The sequence below is a fragment of the Lissotriton vulgaris genome, chromosome 2_1 (assembly GCF_964263255.1).
Source record: "Lissotriton vulgaris chromosome 2_1, aLisVul1.2, whole genome shotgun sequence".
Taxonomy (NCBI): Eukaryota; Metazoa; Chordata; class Amphibia; order Caudata; family Salamandridae; genus Lissotriton; species Lissotriton vulgaris.
This window is the reverse complement of record NC_141687.1, coordinates 212,725,507-212,748,114: the sequence shown is the minus strand read 5'-3', so window position 1 is coordinate 212,748,114 and position 22,608 is coordinate 212,725,507. Positions and strand designations below refer to the sequence as shown.

Here is a 22,608-nt window from a genome sequence, read left to right as displayed (position 1 = left end):
AACTCTGGGGTGGGCTGTCGCGTGGCGAGCTTACCACCCCACAGATCAGGGCTTCACACATCTCTCTGAGGCGCAGAGGGCATTCTGTGTACCTCCCCGGGCTCGGTCACTCAGGCCTTCGCAACATATAGGTCCCTGTATGCCAAAAGATAGATTATTTCATCGGACCAGATAGAAGAATTCCTGTCGGATATTCCGCCAAGGGCTCTACCAGACAATGTCCGGGACCAACTAGACGCCCTAATCACCCTGGAGAAGCTTGGTACGCCCCAACGGGCATACACCCCATCCAGCCCCCAGGTCTCCCATTATAAGACAACCCTCCAGAGGGTGAAACTCCGGTGACTTCCTATGATCATATATGTCGCTTCTGGGTCCACACCTCTTAAATGTACTGCAAGAAGCCTTGGAACAGCGGATGCTCCCTCAGGACTGGTGCCATGTGGAGATTGTAGTCTTCCACAAACCAGGGTGTCCTCTGGAGGTGCCATCCTCATACCGCCCCATTTCTTTGTTGAATATTGAGGCGGAACTACTGGGTTAAGTCCTCGTGCGCATATTCATGAGTTGATCCACCCTGACCAGGCTGGCTTTATGCCTGGCAAGTCTACTAGGCACAACATTAGGCGGCTTCATAATGCCATTTTGAAAGCCCCTGATCTCGGACTTTCTACAGCCCTCTTGCTAGCCAATAAAGATAAAGCATTTGATTCCCTGAGCTGGTGCTACCTTTTCCAGCTCCCCCGAGCTCTCAACTTCGGCTAGTGGTTTCTTGCCTATATACTGATATCTCAGCTTCTGTACAAGTAGCAGGATCCCAATCCAGACGGTTTCCAATTGGTAGGGGCACCAGACAGGGTTGGACACTTTCCCCGCTGTGTTTTGCCCTAGCCATTGAACCCCTCGCTACGTGGGTCAGGCGTGACCCCCTGGTACGGGGATTTGATTGGTCAGCCAAAATATTCGGACGAGATTGCATTATATGCTGACGACGTGCTTTTTTCCTCTCCTATCCGGGATTCTCTGGCCCCAGAATCCTACAAATTCTCTGAGTGTTCGAGGAAACATCAGGTCTCAGGACCAATCCATCCAAGTCAGTGCTGTTCCCTGTCTGCCGGAATCAGGGGTGAGGTACCTGGTCCTCGTAACTATCCCTCGTTACAGAGAGGTTCCAATATCTCTGCGTTTTTATATCCCCAAATCCACTTATATCTTGATCCCATAATATTGACCCACTGCTGCCCCGTATTTGGGATGAGATGAGGGGTTGGTCCCTCCTACCACTTTCTTTACATGGTAGATCGGCCATTATCAAAATGGTGTCATTACCGCATATAATATATCAAATTCAGAACTACCCCAACGAGATCACCCAATCGTGGTTCCGATAGGTCAATGCACTCCTTAACCATTTCTTTTGGGACGGCAGGGCGGTCAGGGTCGCCCTGCGAACCGGCACACAATCAACATACTGCGGTGGTATTGCAGCTGCAGACATTTATACCTACTATGCCGCCTCCCATCTCCAATACATAAATGAATCGTGGTAACGTTCGCATGCAGACCCGGCTTTTACAGTCAAGAGGCGTGCAATGGGTACGGAGTCTCCACTGGGTCCTCCCTCTCTACAGCCAATTAATCTTAGATCACTTGTCCCCGTTGTGCAAAGTAGTTATTCAAATCTGACAGCGCATGGTGAGAGTAATGGGATGGAGGGGCCGCCTTATGCAGACAGCTCCACTGTGGCAGGGAACGTTCCTCCGGCCAGTGGCTTCCTTTATTTCGGTACTTGGGACCTGATTGGTATTTCGATGCTAGGGGTCGTTATGCGGGGCACAGTCCTTAAATCCTTCTCACAGCTCCGACTGGAGTTTCATCTCCACAGCAACCAATTTTACAGGTACCTACAGCTTCGGCACGTACTATCCGAAATCATCTGCGCCTTAGAGGAGCTACCAGAGTTTCACCCTCTGGTGGGCCGTCTTTTAATGGGAAACCTGGAGGCACATAAAATCCGTCAGATATACCAAACCTTAGTCACACACAATGATAAGACCTTAAACGCAACACGTTTGGCATGGGAAGTAGATATCCCAGGCCTCACTGACGATAACTGGGTGGAGGCGCTGGTGAATCCGCAGGGGGCAGCAATAGCGACACATTACTGCCTGATCTAATTCAATGATGTCCATAGAACTTACTATACACAGTCTCGGCTCTGGCGTATCAGGGTTATCCAGTCCCCAGTCTGTCTTCTGTGCGAAGGTGAGGAGGTGAACCTTTTTGCACACTGCGTGGAGTTGCAAGACCCTCCAGCCATATTGACGTAAGGTAGCCACGTGCCTGGGGAGGGTCTTATCTTAGCATCTTTCCCCCAAGCCTTATTACAAAATACTGATGGGTTTGGGGGGAACCACTATAAACAGCACCTCTTGTTTCAGGGTCTCTCTTTGGCAAAGAGGGAATTTTCCCAATAATGGAAGGGGACCACACCGCCATCTCTCCGGGTGTGGAAGTGCTGCTTGGACAGTTGAATGAGATTGAAATGGCAGTATTCTAGGTGAGGTGCTGCCCACAGAAACACAAAAACATATGGGCTTGCTGAGCAACATACAGGAACATCGACCTACCCTCTGTACACCCGATGGATCCATCATAGACGGGCAACATACACTCCAGTTGTAGACCCCCTCTTCTGTACTGTTCTTGGACGCATACCAACCTAAATTCAATTTCCATGAGGATGGGGAGTGTGCTGTACTAGCTGTGCTACAGTTTTAGTTTTGATAATGTATTTATTTTCAGTCCTATTTTTACTTGAGACACACCTTATCAAGGACATTTGGAAATAGATTGTAGCACAACAGTCATGCATTCAAAATGGGACTGAAAAAAGCAAGCCCTGGATTATTGAGGGAAATATGCAAGTCCCTCTACTGAAGGATGAGTCAAGCTGACGTGTACAAAGTATTTAAAGCAAAACTGGTGGTGCTATTTAATACTTGAAAGGCTAAAAAAATGATGGAAGTAAGGCATTCCCTTTTATCCTATGAGGGTTACACTGACTTGGAAGTGTAGATAACAGCTGGAGGTAAGGAATGTAACTGCAAGGTCAAAGAGCAAACACAAACTAAATTCGGAATATCGTTAGACGTATATTTTAACATAAGAACTTGATGTGTCACAATTTACTATCACCGTGAGGGTGTAAGATCAATTAAGAGTGTATGCACGTGGTAGGATTATACTTCTCTTTATGATTGATTTAGATGCTTTTATTGTCTTTACAGACGTTTCTGCTGTAGAAGAAGGAACTTTCAATGGCTTCCATGGGAATGCGCACAGATAGCAGTAGCAGCAATTTCCAGTTTCTTTACAGAAAGGTAAAACAACTGGAGATGGCTGGACACAACAACATGTTCTGCACCTTTTCCACTCATGAGCACCTACTGCATTCCGCTGTGACAGGTGGCAGATTTATCACAATCCTACACAAACTCATACAAGCAGCAATTCCACCATACTTTAAGTGGTAATCTTAACCAACAAGTGGAAATTATATCCTAGAAGATGACAGCCTTATTCTATCACTCAATAGGTGGCATTTCTCCAATAACCACTATGAGTGGAAACTCTAACCTGCACTTAGAGGGTGCAATCCTCTCCTAGCTTGGACAGATGACAATTCCACCCTACCCTGTGGCACAAATATAGTAATTCTCTACTAATAAGAAACAGATGGGAATCTTCTTCTAAACCAAATGGGTAACTTGTGCAAGTGTCAGGTGTAGAGGGCAGCTTGTAACCTGGTTCAGGGATCCAGATTCTAAAAAAGAGTTACAAATTCTTCTCCTAAATGTTACTAATAAGTTTGATGTATATTAATGAATGCATACCTTAGCATCACTAGTTCTCTGCTTCCTTTTTTCAGCCTAAGAAGAAGTCAAGGAGTTGCTGTCCCAGCTGCTGCTCCGGCTGCTGTCTCACCTTTGTAGAAGTTATAAGCGGATTCATCTTCCTCTTGGTGGTGGCGACTTTTTTCTTACTTACAAGATATTTCTTGGGTGAGGGATTAATTTACAAGATTGATAAAATGCTGCTTGCTTTGTAAAAGTTTCCATTTTTGACAGCGCTTTGTAGTGCTTAACATCCCAAGAGTTGTCCTTTCTCTGGATCTTGGGATGTAACATTATGTCATATCTCACCAGGCTACACCCGGAATATAATATGATAACCATTAAAGTAGATTCCTGGACCAGAGACCCCACTATAAAATAGAAGTTAGGGACAAGCTTGTGACAAGTTGATGATACTACGAGAGGGGTGGGGGGGGGGGTAATCCTGTTTTTGATATCTTGGCCTATGGTAATGCACTAATACTAGCTCCCCTGTCGAGGAATCCTTCAGAAAGGTATTCTGAATTCAGTGAGGATAGATAGCACTGTCCCCCAATGCTGACAGGTGATTGCTCGAGCAAGGAAGATTAAAGGAAAGACAGATCTTCTTGTGTGGAATGTGATAAGTTATAGAACAGTCTCCCTCAGTCTCTGCAAGCAGATGCCAGTTTGTTCACTTACCGAAATACTTGAAATGTTGGCTGGCTTTATAAAAAAAATGTGTTAAACATTTTGTAAGATAGTTTTACTGTATGTAAATATTAATCTGAGATTACCTTGTTAATTCTTTCAGTGCCATGAATTATCGCAGATGTGTGCTGATTACATTAAATTAAAATTACATAACTATTTGAGAGACAATGTTTTAGAGGTAAGAATGAAGCCTAAAATATACCTAAGGCGTTATTCTGATGGATCTTTTGTGAGGTGAGAGGGAGGTAGCCAGCAGTACATGTCAGTACAAGCCACAACTAGCTAGACCTTATTGGCAGTAGCAACCAGGTCATGTGGGTACTTTCATCTAGCGAAATACTTTGAAAGGGCACCTGGGTGCCCATGTTTGGGCATTTAGGATAAACGGGCACCAAGTTGAGGGCAGCTACAGGTAGGTATCTCTTCATTAATCAATCACTTGCCAATCCTCCAACTCTACCTGTAAATAGCTACTACAAACACAGCTCTTTGGAACTGGTCCCTAGCCTCTCATTCTTCCATTCATCCACAGTCCCACCATCAACTCCTACTAAATAAACCACCTGTCACTCATAATATCAACCTACTGTCTCTCTCTGCGCTTCTCAAAGCCCCTTCAAGCACACATGCATGTACACTCCCGAATGTGCTTGCGCGCGCACACACACGCACAATCTCATAAACATGCACACAAACTGGGTCACATAAATAACCCAGGACTTTGCCTCCAAGCATAACACCGCCAGACTAAAGCCCCACTTATCCCACACAGATCCAAACAGTCCTCAAAGTAGAATAAGTACCTAGCCACATCCAAACATAAATTCTATCTAAGTTGGCTTCATTGGTCACTTCTCTGCTTCCTTCTTGTACGTGAGAAGTAAAGATCAATGCCTTCAAGAAGCCATGGCCCCTAAACACTAGAAATTATAACGGGTACGCAAGGGGTTTAGCCGTGATAAGCGGGGGGTGTAGCCATTTTACACAACCTCATGTGCCTGGTGAAAGACTCAAATGCCAAACTGACGTCTCAGATGCCGAAGCACAGGCATCATCTATCCTGGCACACTCATCATCTGACAGTCCGCCAATGGCCAGACGCAGCCATCAAATCCTAGTCGCAGTCCCAGATGCCCATACACAGTATCAAATCCTAAACACAGTCATCATCAGCCTAGGCACATGCGCTGATGTTCAGGCATAACTTGCGTGGGTCAAGTCAACTCTTCAGATGGTGACACGATGCCTCAATGCACAGTTAGCGACTAAAATGCCTATGCAGAGCCTAATATGCCCACGTAAAGCCTCACACACAGGAGCAGCTCATGTGCCTCCTACATCTCCTTTTCAACCTCTTGGTGGTCTTCTATTCTGATGTTCGCAAGTACGAGGGGCCTGAACTAAGAAGGATCAGGCGTATCTTTCAGTGGTGTAACTGCTGCAGGGGGAAGGGACCCCCAACATGCCCTGCACCGATGCTAGTGACTGAGAGGCTGTATTCAAGCTCACCAGGCAGCTGACTGATGCGAGTTGAGCTGCTTCATAATTGGATCCCTGCACGGGTAATCATACAATTACAAAGCATCACATACTAGCCAGCGCAGACATGCTGGTGCCACATGTGTGACTTCTGGTGGTGGCTGTCATAGCTGCAGAGAGGTGCATCACGTGGCCTAGCTGGGCTGCTGCAAGGACTATTGCACCGGATGGGAACTTGCCCTAGGCCTTACGTCACACTTGACACCCACCATCTCATACCCTCAGTCTCCATAAATGGTCCTGGACTCCAGTTCTCAGTAGACAGTCTAATCTTGTACAATGGTGAGTGAGGTAAAGCCATTTTAACCACCTAGGGCTACAACTGGCAATGTATTCTTATCCTGCGGGTTGCAGATTACGGTTTAAGTAAGGATACTACATTTCCTGTTACAAATTTTAGTCTCGAGAAGGTATCTCCGAGGATTAGTGCATCTGCCGCGGAACTCTGGAGGTGACAGATTTTGATTCTAGAATGATGCATTTACCACTTAATATGTCATAAAAAGATCACAGGCATTTATATTATTGAAAGTTTCTTATAATATTAAATATGACTAGTATTATAAAAATCAATTATGGATAGAGGAAGCTACTTTTTGTATAGTATTTGTAATATTGGTTTACTGTGATCCTTGTGATTCCATACCACATGGGACTCTTAGCACAGGCACTGACCTGATGTGTGCAGCACTTGAACCATTAACACCAATCCCAGCCTTCGAATATGATTGTCAGTAAACCTGTTCAAATCACTGGCAAGAATCATGATTATAACTAAAGGGACAGAGTGAAATATATCAATCCATTATGGAATAAATCAAAGCTTAATGCTTCATCATCGGGCCCCACCAAAGAGGCCGAGTGCCTCTTTGGTGTGCTACGACGCCAGAAAGACTGCGGAGCTGGTTGTGTGAAGAGGGGCGTGTTGTGCGGGTGGGTGAGATTAAAAGTGTCTAAGAGGGTATCAAGAAATAACAATTTTAATAGGTGATCCCTAAGACACGTATTACAGGTATTATGTGTCTGAATTTATTGCCAAGGTTTAGGAATGGTAAAATTCTGAGAAATACAATAAATCAGTCAGTCTTCCTAAACCTTGGCAATAAATTCAGACACATAATACCTGTAATACGTGTCTTAGGGATCACCTATTAAAAAAAAAATTTCTTGATACCCTCTTAGACACTTTTAATCTCACCCACCCGCACAACACGCCCCTCTTCACACAACCAGCTCCGCAGTCTTTCTGGCGTCGTAGCACACCAAAGAGGCACTCGGCCTCTTTGGTGGGGCCCGATGATGAAGCATGACACTGACTAGGTCGGTGTGTGAGGGCCTTCCTATTCACCCAAAGTGAGTGTGTGATCCTTATCTATCTCGCTCCAACTTAGTGGCAATTCTGAGACTGATTTGGCCTCTCTCTTTTTGTTTATTTGCATTGAACCGGGTACTGAGATAAGCCTCCTTGACTCTCCCTACCTCTCCCATTGTTGTTTTAAATCAAAGCTTATCCAGGACACAGCTTGTGCTCTCGATTGTGATCCAGGAAGCATCACGTTTCTAGAAATGCAGTCGGGCGATAATCGCCTTGAAAAAGCCCTCACTAATATTGGGCAAAACATGCTGGCTTAGGCTTTGTAGCTATCCAAAAAAATAGACACAGATATGTTGCAAAATGTCTATATCAAATCACAGTAAACAAATATTACAAATACTTTAAAACAATGTATCTGTCAAATAGATTTTCGCAATATTACTCATGCTGTATTTTAAGAGTGCGTATGCGATCTTTGCGGGGCTTATATTAAGCGGCATATGCATTTTTTCAATTTATTTATTTATTTTATAAGTTTTATAGAGCGCAAACAAGGGTATCAGAGCGCTTTACAATAAGCGTATAGGCAAGACATAAAATAAAATAAAAGGAACGTAAGAATAATATCAAAATCTTAAATAAAAGAAACGTGCAAGGAGTAAAACAAGGCAATAGAGCTAGATAACAGGGCAAAATCAGATAAAGTGCAGAAACTAGCTCGGTGTAGAAGGATGATGGGAATACATTGAACAAGAGAACATCAGGATATATGGACCAAAGTTTTGCATATACACAAGCCAGGCTTTAGAATGGTAGGTAAAAAGGTTGAAATAGGGGTTCTTAAAAACAGTCATGTAGGGCAATGTTTACTTAACTTTCGCCATCAGGATGCCTTTTGCTTCCAGTCTGAAAGAGGACGAGGAGGGGTTAAGTCTTATTTGTGGTGGAAGGGCATTCCAAATCCTGGGTGCCATTCCTGAAAAGGAGCGATTATAGGTTTTTTCCTTATTGAATTTTTGTGGTTTCAAAAGGAAGTTTTCCGAACTTCTTGTTGATCTTGATCCTCCTGATATTGTGAGTTTTTGTGTGAGATAGCTGGGTGCACTATGATGTAGGGCCTTGTGCATCATGCGGGCTATTTTCAGGTGGATTCTGGCTTCAAATGGCAGCCAGTTTAGAGACTTTAGGTCAGGGGAGATATGGGCCTTTTTTTTGAGCCCGTGATGAGTCTCGCTGCTGCATTGGTGGATGCTCTTAGAGGAGCTGTGGTGGTTTTGGGGAGACCACATAACGCAACACTTCCATAGTCCAGACGCGGTAGAACAAGAGCCTGAACCGCTAACTTGAAGTCATTAGGAGGTATGAAGGGCTTCAGTTTCCTTAGTGTATTGATCTGAAAATGTGCTCCCTTAGTTGCATTACTAATATGCTTCTGCATATTGAGGTTGGAGTCCAGTGTTATACCAAGTGATTTCGACAATGGTTGGTTAAACATCGAGTGCTGTGAGGTGTTTTATCAGATTGTGCATATTGGGGACATTGGCGGGTGGGGCGATAAGAAGGAATTCAGTTTTTAAAGCATTCAGTTTGAGGTGATTCACTGCCAGCCAAGTTTGGGTGGTCTTAAGAGTGTTGTTGAGTAGACTAATGTCATCCAAGGTGTTGATCTTGAGGTAGAGTTGGGTATCTTCTGCATACATGTGGAACTGCACGTTAGAGGTTTGTAGCAAATCGGAGAGTGGTTCCATGAACAGATTGAAGAGAGTAGGGGATAATGAGGAGCCTTGTGGGACTCCTAGTGTAACAGGCGTTGGTTTCGACAGTGTATTGGAGTCCGGTTATGCAGAAAAGATCTAATCTATATACCTCTAGGTGTCTGGTGAGATGCATTCATAATTACTGACAGAATTTTCAAAATAAAAAAGGGTGTTATAAGACGGGATCGTACGAAATTGTGTTGATGGTTCACTGGGGTGTGAGCCCTGGCAAAGCAGCAACCACAGTCCTTGTCAGGGTATGGCACACACAAACCCCAAATTAACCTGTGTTCAACCATCTGGTAGCTTGGCCGAGAGCAGTCAGGCTTAACTTAGAAGCAATGTGTAAAAACTGTGAAAACACCCCACAAAAGGAGCCCACAACATATTAGGAAAATAGGGTGATTTTGTATTTTAAAAAAACAACCTCAATGACAAAAATCCAATTAGTAGAATCAGAGATATTGAATTTTTAAGTTTCTAAAGAAACTGTGGATATCTGGTTGTGCCAGACCGGGACAAAGTTGCAAGTTCAGGCCAACCGCAATTGAGCGTAGGCCAGCTGCAGGGACCCAGTTAGGCCAGCTGAACAGAGTAACTTAAACCCTTGTTTGCGGAGTATTGCGTGGATCCGCATCACAGATGCAATGCGTCTGTTCCGAGATGCGGTGAGGCTGTTGTGCGAGGTCCTTTTCCGTTGACGTCGAGGATCCCTTCAATGAGGTCTAGCGATATGAAGCCCGAAGTTGGGAATGCGTTGCGCAATCGGACGATGTGCCAGTTCCGAGGAGCTGCAAAGCTATGATGCCGAGTTCGGTGTCATCGTTGAAACTACAGTCGACAGATGATGCATGGGGCTATTTAAAGGATGTGTCATGCAATGGCAGTTCCAAGGCCAATACAGGCTGTGGCAGTGCTGCAAGTCTTTGCGAAGGGTCTAATCCACTCAGCAGCGATGATGCACTGATACTGCTCAGGGTTACGCCATATACCAGAGGAGATGTGTTGATTCTGCTGGATCAACAGAGGTTGCCAAAGGACATTAATCCCCCTTCCAAGTTTCCAGGACTGAGGTTGCCCCACCTGGCAGGGTAGACTCATAGATGACAGAGTACAAATACAGATACAAGGTTGTTGGAAGCCTGTTTTGTCCCGGAGGCTCCAAATCAGCAGTCCAGCCAACTAGCCCTTGGGGTGACTATTGATTCTGGCTTCAAGAGATGCAGGTCAGCACAGCAAAGCAGGAGTCCAGCAGCGTGCAGGCCAACAGAGTGGCAGTCCTTCAGCAGCAGAGCAGTCCTTCCTGCAGAGTATCCACAGGTCCAGAAGTATATTCAAGAGTTGGTATCTGAGGTCAGAATACAGCCTAGTCTGGTGTAAGTAGAGCTGTGCCCAGCTCCTTCCTCCCATCCTGCCAGTGATAGTCCATCCAGGGACACATACGCTCCTTATTGTGTGTGGCTGACTAGGAGAAATACACATAGTCCAACTGTCAGCTACACCCAGCCATCTGACTCAAGACAGAAACTAAATGGAAAAGGCAGTAAAATGCCAACTTTCTAAAAGTGGCATTTTCAAAATTGCATTTTATAATCCAACTTCACCATACGTTAGGGTTTTATATGAACGGGTCATCTCTTCCCCTTTGGAAATTACCCTTATAAAATATAACAAGTCAACTCCAATGTTATCCTATGGGAGAGATAGGCCTTGCAGTAGTGAAAAACAAATGTAAGAGTTTTACACTATCAGGACATGTAACACTTAAAAGTACATGTCCTACTTTTAAAATACAGTGCACCCAGCCCTTTGGGCTGTCCAACGCCTACTCTAGGGGTAATTTAAATGTATTAAAAAGGAAGGCTTGGTCCTAGAAAACGGCTTATTTTGAGCGATTCTAGAAAGCCATAAGGTTGCCCAGTGCTAGAACGCACAACAGAAATCCTGTAGGCTAGACTTGATTCGAAATCCTCCATAACACCAGTTTGGATGCATCTCCCCCGGCTTCCTTTTCATTCCCCACCTTTCACTACTATGTAGGTAGTAACCTTTTCACAAACCGTTGCCTCATCTTCTGGATACTGAATAACGTATGTTAGCAGCAGAGGCGTTTAATTATCACAACAACTGTTATTTATTAATTCAATATACATTAAAAGTAAATATTACCTGCTCCCCCAGCCATACCAATATCGTTGGGGGCCTGAAAAAGTCTCACTTGTTGGAGTGTGATGGTTAGCAGTTGTGTTGTTACTATCATGGGCTGTATGGCACATGCAATTTTTGGTGCAAGCTGCAGTGGCCTCCTGAAGAGAGTCCTGGCACTATTTATTTTAAATAAAATACATAATGCACTGGGTATTTGCATTAATAATTTTGGAGGATTTTAATTCAAGCCTATCCTATGGGCTTTCTGTTGTGCGTTCTGGCACTAGTCAACCCTCTGGATTTCTAGATGCGCTCAATATTTTATGAACATAGGCAGGTTCTGTTCCAGAATGGCAAACATTCTCTATTTACTTTTGTCTAATAGTGTTGGACTGTATCCTAAGAGTGCACTGTATCATTTCTTTCTAAAAGGTTTATTTTGCCAGGTCGAAATAGAATTTTCAACCTGGCCACTTAGGCTCTGCAATGGCAGTCCTGAGCCATGTTTAACACCTTTGCTGCGGCGGCTATTCCGCCGCAGCGCTAAGGGGGCGGGGGGCCGCGCGGCGCGCCCATGCTGGTGACGGAACCGCTCCGTCACAAGCCTCGGTTGAGCTGTGCTCATGACGGAGCTGTTCCGTCATGGCCCGCCCGGTCAATAGAACGCGCTGCGCAGGCGCGAAATCAGCGCTGCGCAGGCGCGTCGGGCGGGCCATGACATAGGCCCTACCTAGCAAGCCGCAGTACGATAACTGCTTGTGTACCTCAGACTTTATCAGGTAAGTTTCCTTTCAACCATAGACTTCATTGACGAGAAGGCTTTAAAACTCGCTCTTCAGTCAGGATATAACACTGGAAAGTCATACCTCAGTGAGAAGACGGCCTTCGAGAACCAAACCTCCGTAAGGAGACAACCATAGGACTCAAGCCTTATTAAAAGCATGGCAGTATGACCCTACACCTCACTGCTATAGAGGCCTCACACATCAGTGAGGATACTTAGAACCCAGTGCCTCAGTAAACATCTAGCTACATACTTAAATGAACTCCTTTCGTCCTCACACCTCAGAGAGACCTTCAGCCGAACTCCAGTAAGGAACGGCGTTTGGACTCCACACCACAGTAAAGAGCTAACTGTAGGAACAGCACATGTGTGGTGTTTCTTAAAAACTCACACCTCAGTGATGAAATGCCACAGCCCCACACTTCAGTGAAGAGATGGTGTTTGAATCTCATCGCTCGGTGAAGGTACAACGTTTGATTCTCTCACTAAACCTGGAGTGGAGCCATTCCCATAGTGAGAAGACTCCCTGGTAATCAGGGAGTTAGCAAGAACATATATTTTGGACCCCGGCCAGCAACTTAGTTAGGAGACAATCTTAGTGTCTCATACCTCACTATGTAAGTAAGGATAGGGCCCATGCCTCAGTCAGAAGGCAAACGTTACAAAAGGTTTCAGTGAGACACTGTTGTCCCCTCACTCCAGAGATCAGAAGCCGTTTGAAATCCATGTCACAATGAAGACGCGGCGTTGGACCCACTCTTGCATCCTTGATAAGATAGCCTTCAGACCCTACACCTTAGTGAGCATAACCTTTGAGTCTCTAGTCCTTAAAAAGGAGCCACCACTACTTCTACAAGCAGATCCACATTTCTGAAAGATCCAACCGTAAGGATCCCCCCAAACTGTCACCTGGCTCGTTCAGAGTTTAAACTGTTGCTAACTGCAGTGCGGGATTCTTGTATTACTCTATTCTTTGACTTTCTGACCTACACGAATCTTCCTATGTAGTTCAATTGTACCTATTCACATATCTTGTAAAGAGCTGTGATTAGCAGCGGAGTGAGTTAGAAAAAATGCTGTTCCAGTAATTTTCAGAGCCAGGTGTTTGCGCTGTGAAATTATCGCGAACTGAACCATGTACAGCGCAAGCGGGTGCTGCTTTGTTTCTGATGTTTGTGTAAATTTTCTATTTGAACAGCAGCTTTATCTACGCGAATGGACGGTTTCTCAGCGCGAGCTGTCGCAAGCATAAGCAGCCAATTGCATTGAGAAATCCAACCTCCCGCGTTGAGAAATCTTGCTGGGAGGTTGATTTCTCTCGCTCTCGCTCGCACTCACCAACGTGATTTTGGCAAACATGAATGAGGTAAAACTCGCCAGGCGTTAGATTTTCCTCGCTCATGCCTGCCAACTTCATGTTAAAGAGCTAGGAAGAAAAGTACGCTCCGCTATGCGGAGTGCAGTTTTTCGGAACTCCGCTTAATGCGGAGTATGGAAAACACTGCATACGCCGTGAGCAGAGCGTAGTTGACCACCCAGACTTAGCTGTGATACCCACGTGTCTAGTCGGCACTATAAAAAACTAAATAAATAAATGAACCACACAGCTCACAATGCAGACCTAAAGGGGTGCCATGGAGCACAGAGTATTTGCGGCTCTTGAGGTTCGTACTTGACTGCTTGCAGCTGCATTGCCTGCCTGAATATGTAATGCCTGCCTGCGTCTGTAATGCCTGCCTGTGTCTGTAATGCCTGCCTGCGTCTATAACGCCTGCCTGCGTCTGTAATGCCCTCCTGTGTCTGTAACGTCTATTTGTTTCTTTAATGCCTGCCTGTTACTCAATGCATTTTGATTGACAGAAAAGTCTACTATGCAAAACATCCTCTTACTAACGTGCCTACAAAATACGTGCATGTTGGACCCGCTGCACCTGTGATGCACGTGTACTCGTACCAGTGACCTAATCCTCCTTCCACACAGGCACTGCTGATCTTATGCACCTATAACATGAACAGGCACTTCCGGGCCGCTGTGCCTTGGTACATACAGACTGTGCCCGACACTGCAGGCCCGCCAAGCCTAAGACACCGAACTGCCTACTCAAAGGGTGAATGAAACACACGGGCACACAGCTATTTCTGTTACACACAGGCACTGTAAGCTGGCTGCAATTGTCACACACCATCACTGCCAGCCAAAACATCTTTGGAGAGAGACACGGTCAACCCATAACTTCTTGACCCAGAGGCGGCTGCCACACTGCTCCAGAGACATGCCCAGGAGCAGCGGCCTCAGCATGGCTGTGAAACAAACAGGCCCTCTTTACCTGCAGTGTTTGTGACACAGACAGCGCCGTCCTATTTAGCATGTCACTACTTGTATGCATATTATATTTATTGTATGCACATTATAGTTGCATGTATGCAACCATAGGGCCTGATTTAGATCTTTTGGTTGCCACATGCAGATAGTTCTGGCTCTGTGTTCTTGCTATTCTCCCAGGGACTGTCAGCCCACAGTGCCAAAGGCAAATGCAGGCACTTCCTGCCCACTATGCATGCCAGTCACATGCACTATTAATCTACAGTGACATATAAAAGTACAGCTGACACACACAGGCACAATGTGCCATACACAGACACTGCCATTCTGCAGTGGCTGTGACATACACAGATCCTGCTAATCCAATGAGGCTTTGGTGCACAAGCATTGTTGGCACTGTAACTGCAAAATACCTATACTCCAGAACACACACAGCCACTGCAAAATCCAGTGTGCCTGCAGCACATACCATGCTAACTCATGGCGAAAAAGCGGCACTTTTTTTTTCTCTTAGAGATAGGGGTTGCACACCTCTTCATTCACATATCTTTATGCATCATTTTTTTCATCCCGCTTTCATCAAGTTGCGTGCAGATCGGTGTAGGCATGCCCAACTGCCATAAGTTATGAAAACTCCGTGTGAGAAGGGACTGGATAGCCCCATCTAACCTTTCGCACAGCTCCATGCCGTCACTGACGTGCATGTTTTTCACAATCATTTTTTATAAATTTTTTCATTTTACTTAGTTTTAACCACATTTTAAGTTCTTCATATGTCCATCTTTTATCATTCTTCTCCAAAGGTCCACTACCGGTTTACAATGCCATTTTTCAAATTTCTGCTAATCAAATTGAGCCATTCCAGGTCTCTTTCAAAGAATAGAACTGATGCAAAAGTTCATCACAAGCAATCTTTATTATACGTAAAAGACCCAATGCATTTCGGGCTGCTGAGGCCCTTCTTCGGGGGTCACTAGAAATTAAAATGAATACAAACAATTAACACCAATGATTCTAAGTAGATGTGTCATCCTAACATAATATAGATTTGCATTCCTTATTCCGTATGTACATGTTGACAAATTAATTTCAATAAAGGCATAGCATATGTTTCACTCGATATTCTACCCTAATCACTCCATTCTTTATAGAAAACCTTCATGGGCACACACCCTCATTCCCAATCCATCAACAGTTCCTCCCCGGTAATCCCCATATCTATCGCATCCTCCTCGTACTAAAACCCTCAAATCTGTGTTGCAGGCACTCTATTTAAACAACGTCCCTACTCTTCGCTTGTTTGTTTATGAAACCGCTCTGCATGTTTTTAAAGGCACATTAGTTACATGCTCTGCAATCATACTGTTATGTAGGTAACATCACTTATCACAAATCACCCTGTTAAATAGACTAAATGACATAGGGCCAGATGTAGGTAGGACTCAGTTACCGATTCTTAATTACCGAATTTTACCGATTCGGTAATTAAGAATCGGTAAATAAGAAGGGAGGGTATGTAGGAACATCCAGATGTTCCTTTTACCGAATCGGTAAAAATCGGTATTTACCGAATCGGTAAATACCGATTTTGACAAGGGTGCAGGGGGTGTCACTTTGACACCCTCTAGCACCCCCAAAAAAGGTTCGGGGGCCATGTGGCAGGCATACCTGCCCTAAGGGCAGGTCTGCCTGTCATATGGCACAGGTGTGCATGCACACATGTGCATGCACACTGGAATCAGTATTTTACCATCAAATATATTTGATGGTAAAATACCGATTCGGTAAGGGTTGTGGGGCTCAGAAGAGTCCTACCTACATATCAAATTTACCGAATCGGTAAGAATACCGATTCGGTATTTTACCGATTCGGTAAATTTACCGATTCGGTAAATTTACCGAATCGGTAAAATACAGGGCCCTATATCTCAAATTGCATTTACCGGTCGGTAACGGCCGAATTCGGCCGTTACCGACCGGTAAATGCCTACCTACATCTGGTCCCTAGTGCCGATTTCGCGTACCTGCTTTGTTCATCGTTAAAACCCAGCTATTACGCCATCCTCCTGAACTCCAAAATCAACTTCAATGCCCCGCCCGCGCTCTTTAATCACTCCACCTGTGTATCCAGAATCCCTCCCGATTAGTTTGAAACCAAAGGACTTCCCGTCTCTCTAAATACATGAACTACATTTCCCACTATGCATTTCAACAACGTAGCAACCAAACTATACTTCTGTCATGCTCCAAACAAAGTTAAAAAACAAGAAACGTTACACACTGCAAATGATTTCAGTGTCCATCTACTTATGGTTATTTCTGATTTCATTGTTTATAACTTGTGATGAACTTTAAGATGGAACATGACAGAAGTATAGTTTGGTTGCTACGTTGTTGAAATGCATAGTGGGAAATGTAGTTCATTTCGGATGGCGTAATAGCTGGGTTTTAACGATGAACAAAGCAGGTACGCAAAATCGGCACTATGTCATTTGGTCTATTTAACAGGGTGATTCGTGATAAGTGATATTACCTACATAACAGTATGATTGCAGAGCATGTAACTAATGTGCCTTTAAAAACATGCAGAGCGGTTTCATAAACAAACAAGCGAAGAGTAGGGACGTTGTTTAAATAGAGTGCCTGCAACACAGATTTGAGGGTTTTAGTACGAGGAGGATGCGATAGATATGGGGATTACCGGGGAGGAACTGTTGATGGATTGGGAATGAGGGTGTGTGCCCATGAAGGTTTTCTATAAAGAATAGAGTGATTAGGGTAGAATATCGAGTGAAACATATGCTATGCCTTTATTGAAATTAATTTGTCAACATGTACATACGGAATAAGGAATGCAAATATATATTATGTTAGGATGACACATCTACTTAGAATCATTGGTGTTAATTGTTTGTATTCATTTTAATTTCTAGTGACCCCCGAAGAAGGCCTCAGCAGCCCGAAATGCATTGGGTCTTTTACGTATAATAAAGATTGCTTGTGATGAACTTTTGCATCAGTCCTTTCTTTGAAAGAGACCTGGAATGGCTCAATTTGAATAGCAGAAATTTGAAAAATGGCATTGCAAACCGGTAGTGGACCTTTGGAGAAGAATGATTAAAGATGGACATATGAAGAACTTAAAATATGGTTAAAACTAAGTAAAATGAAAAAATTGATAAAAAATGATTGTGAAAAACATGCACGTCAGTGACGGCATGGAGCTGTGCGAAAGGTTAGATGGGGCTATCCAGTCCCTTCTCACATGGAAAAAGAGGCACTGCCATCTATTGTGCTTAGCAAAACACACAATATGATGGACGGAATGTTGCACAATGGCAAAACAATCACCCCCAGTCACAGATCTGGGTTTAATCCATCGTTATTTTGCTCACCAAGCCACCCCAGTTCAGACATGGCCATATGCAAATCACTCTTGACCCTGTGCCTCATGGGAACAGTCCAGAGCGAACTGCCAAGCCATGTCTTCCCTGGACCGTAATCAAGCATCCTAGGACCGGTTTCTGGCTATCAGCCGTCTTCAGCCAGGATAGCTTGACTCCAGTGGCGTAGTGAACACGGGACAGCTATTTCTGCTACACACAGGCACTGTAAGCTGGCTGCAATTGTCACACACCATCACTGCCAGCCAAAACATCTTTGGAGAGAGACACGGTCAACCCATAACTTCTTGACCCAGAGGCGGCTGCCACACTGCTCCAGAGACATGCCCAGGAGCAGCGGCCTCAGCATGGCTGTGAAACAAACATGCTCTCTTTACCTGCAGTGTTTGTGATAAACACAGTCAGCACCGTCCTATTTAGCATGTCACTACTTGTATGCATATTATATTTATTGTATGCACATTATAGTTGCATGTATGCATACCATAGGGCCTGATTTAGATCTTTTGGCTGCCACATGCAGATAGTTCTGGCTCTGTGTTCTTGCTATTCTCCCAGGGACTGTCAGCCCACAGTGCCAAAGGCAAATGCAGGCACTTCCTGCCCACTATGCATGCCAGTCACATGCACTATTAATCTACAGTGACATATAAAAGTACAGCTGACACACACAGGCACAATGTGCCATACACAGACACTGCCATTCTGCAGTGGCTGTGACATACACAGGTCCTGCTAATCCAATGAGGCTTTGGTGCACAAGCATTGTTGGCACTGTAACTGCAAAATACCTATACTCCAGAACACACACAGCCACTGCAAAATCCAGTGTGCCTGCAGCACATACCATGCTAACTCATGGCGAAAAAGGGGCACTGTCATCTATTGTGCTTAGGGCACAGGACCCACAAGCACTGCAGTATCTGCAGGAGTGTTACACAAACCTTGCTATCACATCGCACTGGCGACACATGTAGGCAACAGACATCAGGTGCCTGCAGTACCCACAAAATTATCCCAGTTTGCTGTGCTTGTGGTGCAGAGGTACTGTTATTTCACTGTGAATGTCTTTATAGGCACAGCCTGTCCGCTGAATAGGTGACACAAGAGGTATGTCTGATACTCTTCACCTGCTGCAACAAAGCCACTGTCCATCCACTAAACTTGCAATTTCTGTAGCATGCCCAATAAACATCTGGCCACGCACGCAAAGCCTCAACCACGGCAATTCATGGGGAGTAGAGAGCGCCAGCTATGAGTGCACTAGATGCAGTGACATATGTGCCCTTCACCACCATTATTGTTGTGTTACAGTATTAAGCTACTGGCAGAAGTGCTAGTTTTTAGGTCTCGCCTAGGAGACCTTTAGCCGTCGTGCAGCTCTTTTTCAAAGCACATACTCTGGCTTGTGGCGGCACACGCCTTGCGGGAGTGCGCAGCCGTGCACCACAAGCATGAGTATGTGCTTTGAAAAAGAGCAGACTGCTCTCCCCAGCGTGTGCGCACCACTCGCGGATGTACCCCTCCACCTCTCTCTCCCGCTGCAGCCTGCACACTTTTTTTTTTACTTTCAGTGCGAGACTCGCGCTTGCTTTTTTCAAAATGTTATCTCCCTACTTGTTTTAATGTACTATCTTCATGCTAAACTTGTGATCCGCCAATGCCCCTCCCCCTGTTATGTATCACTTACAAGAAACAAAACTACTGAAACCGCATTTCTTTCCCAATGCAAACAGGGCGCAACCACTTTACCCCATGGAGGTGGCTACACACCCCGCTTCCACTTCCTCACCTCCACCCTCCCAAGTTACACAGGCAGTCTGCCTGGCTTGCAGAGACACCGTACTGATGGTGGCGCTCTTGCTCACCTTCGGTACCCGGTCCGCACAGACAAACAGGGTTGTCAGCGGCCAAGCTCTTTACACCTCACAATGAGTTTGGTAAGCGTTATATAATTATATGCAAAGTACAAAACACATGCTCGGACAATCGGATCTGTGTTGCTGCCATACAGAAAAGCTACCATACATTCCCGTATGAAGGGGAAAACGAACACACTGAGAAGTCTGTGCATGTAACCTGCCAAGCTGTGACAAATCTTGCTACACTTCCGGTGATTGGTCCTATTTTTAGGTTTCGCCTGGCGTAGCACTGCACAGCAGTGTTCGCGCAGGCGAAATCTTATGTTTACCAGTACGGGGCTTTGTCCCGCCTCTCTCTTCCATTGGCTAGCTCCATAAATGGAGGCTAGCCTTTGGAAGAGAGATATGTCCGTGGCAGCAGATTCGTTGGCGTTCCTGCGATTTTTTCGCTCTCCGCCCCTTTAAGAACGTCATCGCGGCGGTGGGCGGATGTTTTTTTTGGGGGGGGGGGGGGGGGAGGCATGTTGTGTTCAGTTCATCGTGGCTTTTGCGGGAGTGGGCTGCCCGATTTATGTTGCCGGGATGTTTGCGAGCAGGTAAGCAGCATTTTCCAGCATTTTTTTCTGGGAGCTGGGGCGGGCGGGTCGCGAGTGCCTGGCGTTGCTTGTCTCTGTTAAATTCGATTTCATGTGTAGTGTTTTCCCCACCCCCGTTCCCCACCGTCAGGGAGCCTGAGACGGATGGCTCTCAGAAAGTCTGCTCTAGTCAGGCTGGAATGCTGCCTCTGAGAATAGCTCGGTGAGATAAACACAGCTGCACACACGCATGCCCGCGCGCCAGGCTGCGCTTTTTGGGGTACACACATTTCTATGTTTTTATATTGACCCCCTCTTGTGGCCTGTCTCCCGGAAGTACTTTGGCCTTGTGAAGGGGCACCCCACTGAAGAGTGAGGAATGAGGCCTCTTACTCCGGAGTTTCTGAGTATCTCCGAAGGCGGTCTCGTGACCGGGGGGTTGGGGGGGTTGTTATACTGCCTGCCTGGCTGTCTCGCCGAGCAGCTTCATGTATGGGAAGCGGGAGGCTTGCTGCTGCGAGCAATGTGGGCACCTCACTCTTTGTGTTTCTAGGCACTTCTGTTTTGGGCATATTGCTTGCTTTCGAAAGGGGGTTGGAACAGCTCATTCTTGGACTGCACTACATATTTTGGACGCGCGGGAAGGAAATGTTTCAGAAGTTGCAAGTGTTACCTAAAATAATTCAGATAATGCCCTTCAAAAGGGCATCGTTTCATTAGATAAAATGCCCAGCCACAGTAAATGGAAGTCTTAGCATGCTGCAGCCACCGAGTACTAGTTGTTAAACGCAAGCAGATTAAAGTTTCTAGACATGGTTTTCTTTTAAATGAAATATGGACTGGAAACACTTTATAAAATTAAGCTTTACCCAACTTGTATTAAAGACAGCGCAGAGGGTACAGATGATTTTTAGGTTGGGTATTACAGTCCTGTTAAGGGGTTGGCGGACACATCCACACCTCCATGAGTGGGCATCCTCCAGGCTTTTCCCCCAGGTATCCCTGATCTGCACTGCATTCACGTGGGCTCCCCTGTATTATAACGGCTTCAACTTCTGTGAGTGGTTCAGTCTCCTCTCAAGCTGCTCAACTCCCTGTCTAGCTCTCACCCTGAAAAGCGTCCATTAACCATCTCTTGTAACGCTCATCTGGGGTACATGCCTCCATTCAGGCTACCTGCAAATCTGTTGTCAAGAGCAAAGTCCCGATTTTACACTACTACTGCTTCTACCTTTTCTGTACCTTTTGTGTATGCGAGAGACGTGTGTGCTGCTATTGCATAACGAGAGCCTGTTCATTGTGCGGGAAGCTACTGCCTGCACTACAGTGGGATGTGTTTGACTCCATTTTGAATCCTATGGCCTTCATTGTGTTGCTGTGTGTGTGAGTGTTACCACTACTACCCAAGCTGTGACTCTTCTATGCATGTAAGGGAAGCTTACACTGCTGTTGCTCATCAGGTATATACTAGGTGTGCAATGCCGAAACATGAAAAAACCTTTCACCCTGGAAAGACATGTGTGACATTGGCAGCGCTTGTACTCTTGAGTCAGACAACTCATTCTCATCATACAGCCCCCATGGTGGTGCACGCATCCAGCATGCCTACTAGAAATGTCTACTGAAGCAACACGTTGCCACTTGTGTGCAAGGCGGAAGCAGAACGTGTTTACCCCTTTAATTCGCCTCGGGTGCTCCATGTCCTTTCACTGCTGCGGGAAGTCCAGGGGCGGGACCATTATGCCTCCCTGCTGTCACTCTGGTGTGTGGAAGAAAACTCTGACTTAAGGTTTTGTCGAGTTTGAAAGAGTATTGATTAAGAATGGTCGAGTCTCAGGGCAAAACGGCATGTGGAGCCCCCTCTATTAGAAGTGGAGTCGAGCTCCCCGAGGCAAGGCAAGCGCACGTTTATACCCCAGTGTTGACATTTTGAGACTCGAACACGCTTGCACCTCTGTGTCACAGAGATGCAAATGAAGAAGAGACGGGGTGGATGCAGATGGCGATCAGTAAATATCAACATTGATACATTGTTTAGGCCGAACAACTAAAAGCTCAAAAATCTTAACTCGAGTGCCAAGGGGGCTTCATATCTTTACTCGGAGCCAGGAACTTCCGATTAACAGAGCCACAAAACATGGCAGAGACAGTTTACAATAACTAGGCAATCACATGGGCTAGTTGTATTTTGCAGATGGCATGGAGAAAAACCAAATCCCTGCGGTCTGGTGTACTATCCATGTTCCGTGGGGCATCCATTTTTAGGTAATGGAAGAGGTTAATTAGCCCAGAATCCAAAAAGTTCGAGAAAC

General features: G+C 45.4%; 1 protein-coding gene across 2 annotated transcripts in view; it reads left to right on the top strand.

The window, feature by feature from the left end:
- Nucleotides 1-22,608, top strand: part of LOC147729857 (transmembrane protease serine 11D-like) — a 437,959-nt gene that overhangs the window by 140,768 nt on the left and 274,583 nt on the right. For both annotated transcript variants that reach the window (XM_086958513.1, XM_086958511.1), the window contains 2 exons: nt 3,291-3,383; nt 3,932-4,064. In XM_086958513.1, coding sequence (XP_086814639.1) covers nt 3,321-3,383; nt 3,932-4,064 — 196 coding nt within the window. In that variant the 5' untranslated portion in view covers nt 3,291-3,320. The remainder of the gene's footprint in view (nt 1-3,290; nt 3,384-3,931; nt 4,065-22,608) is intronic.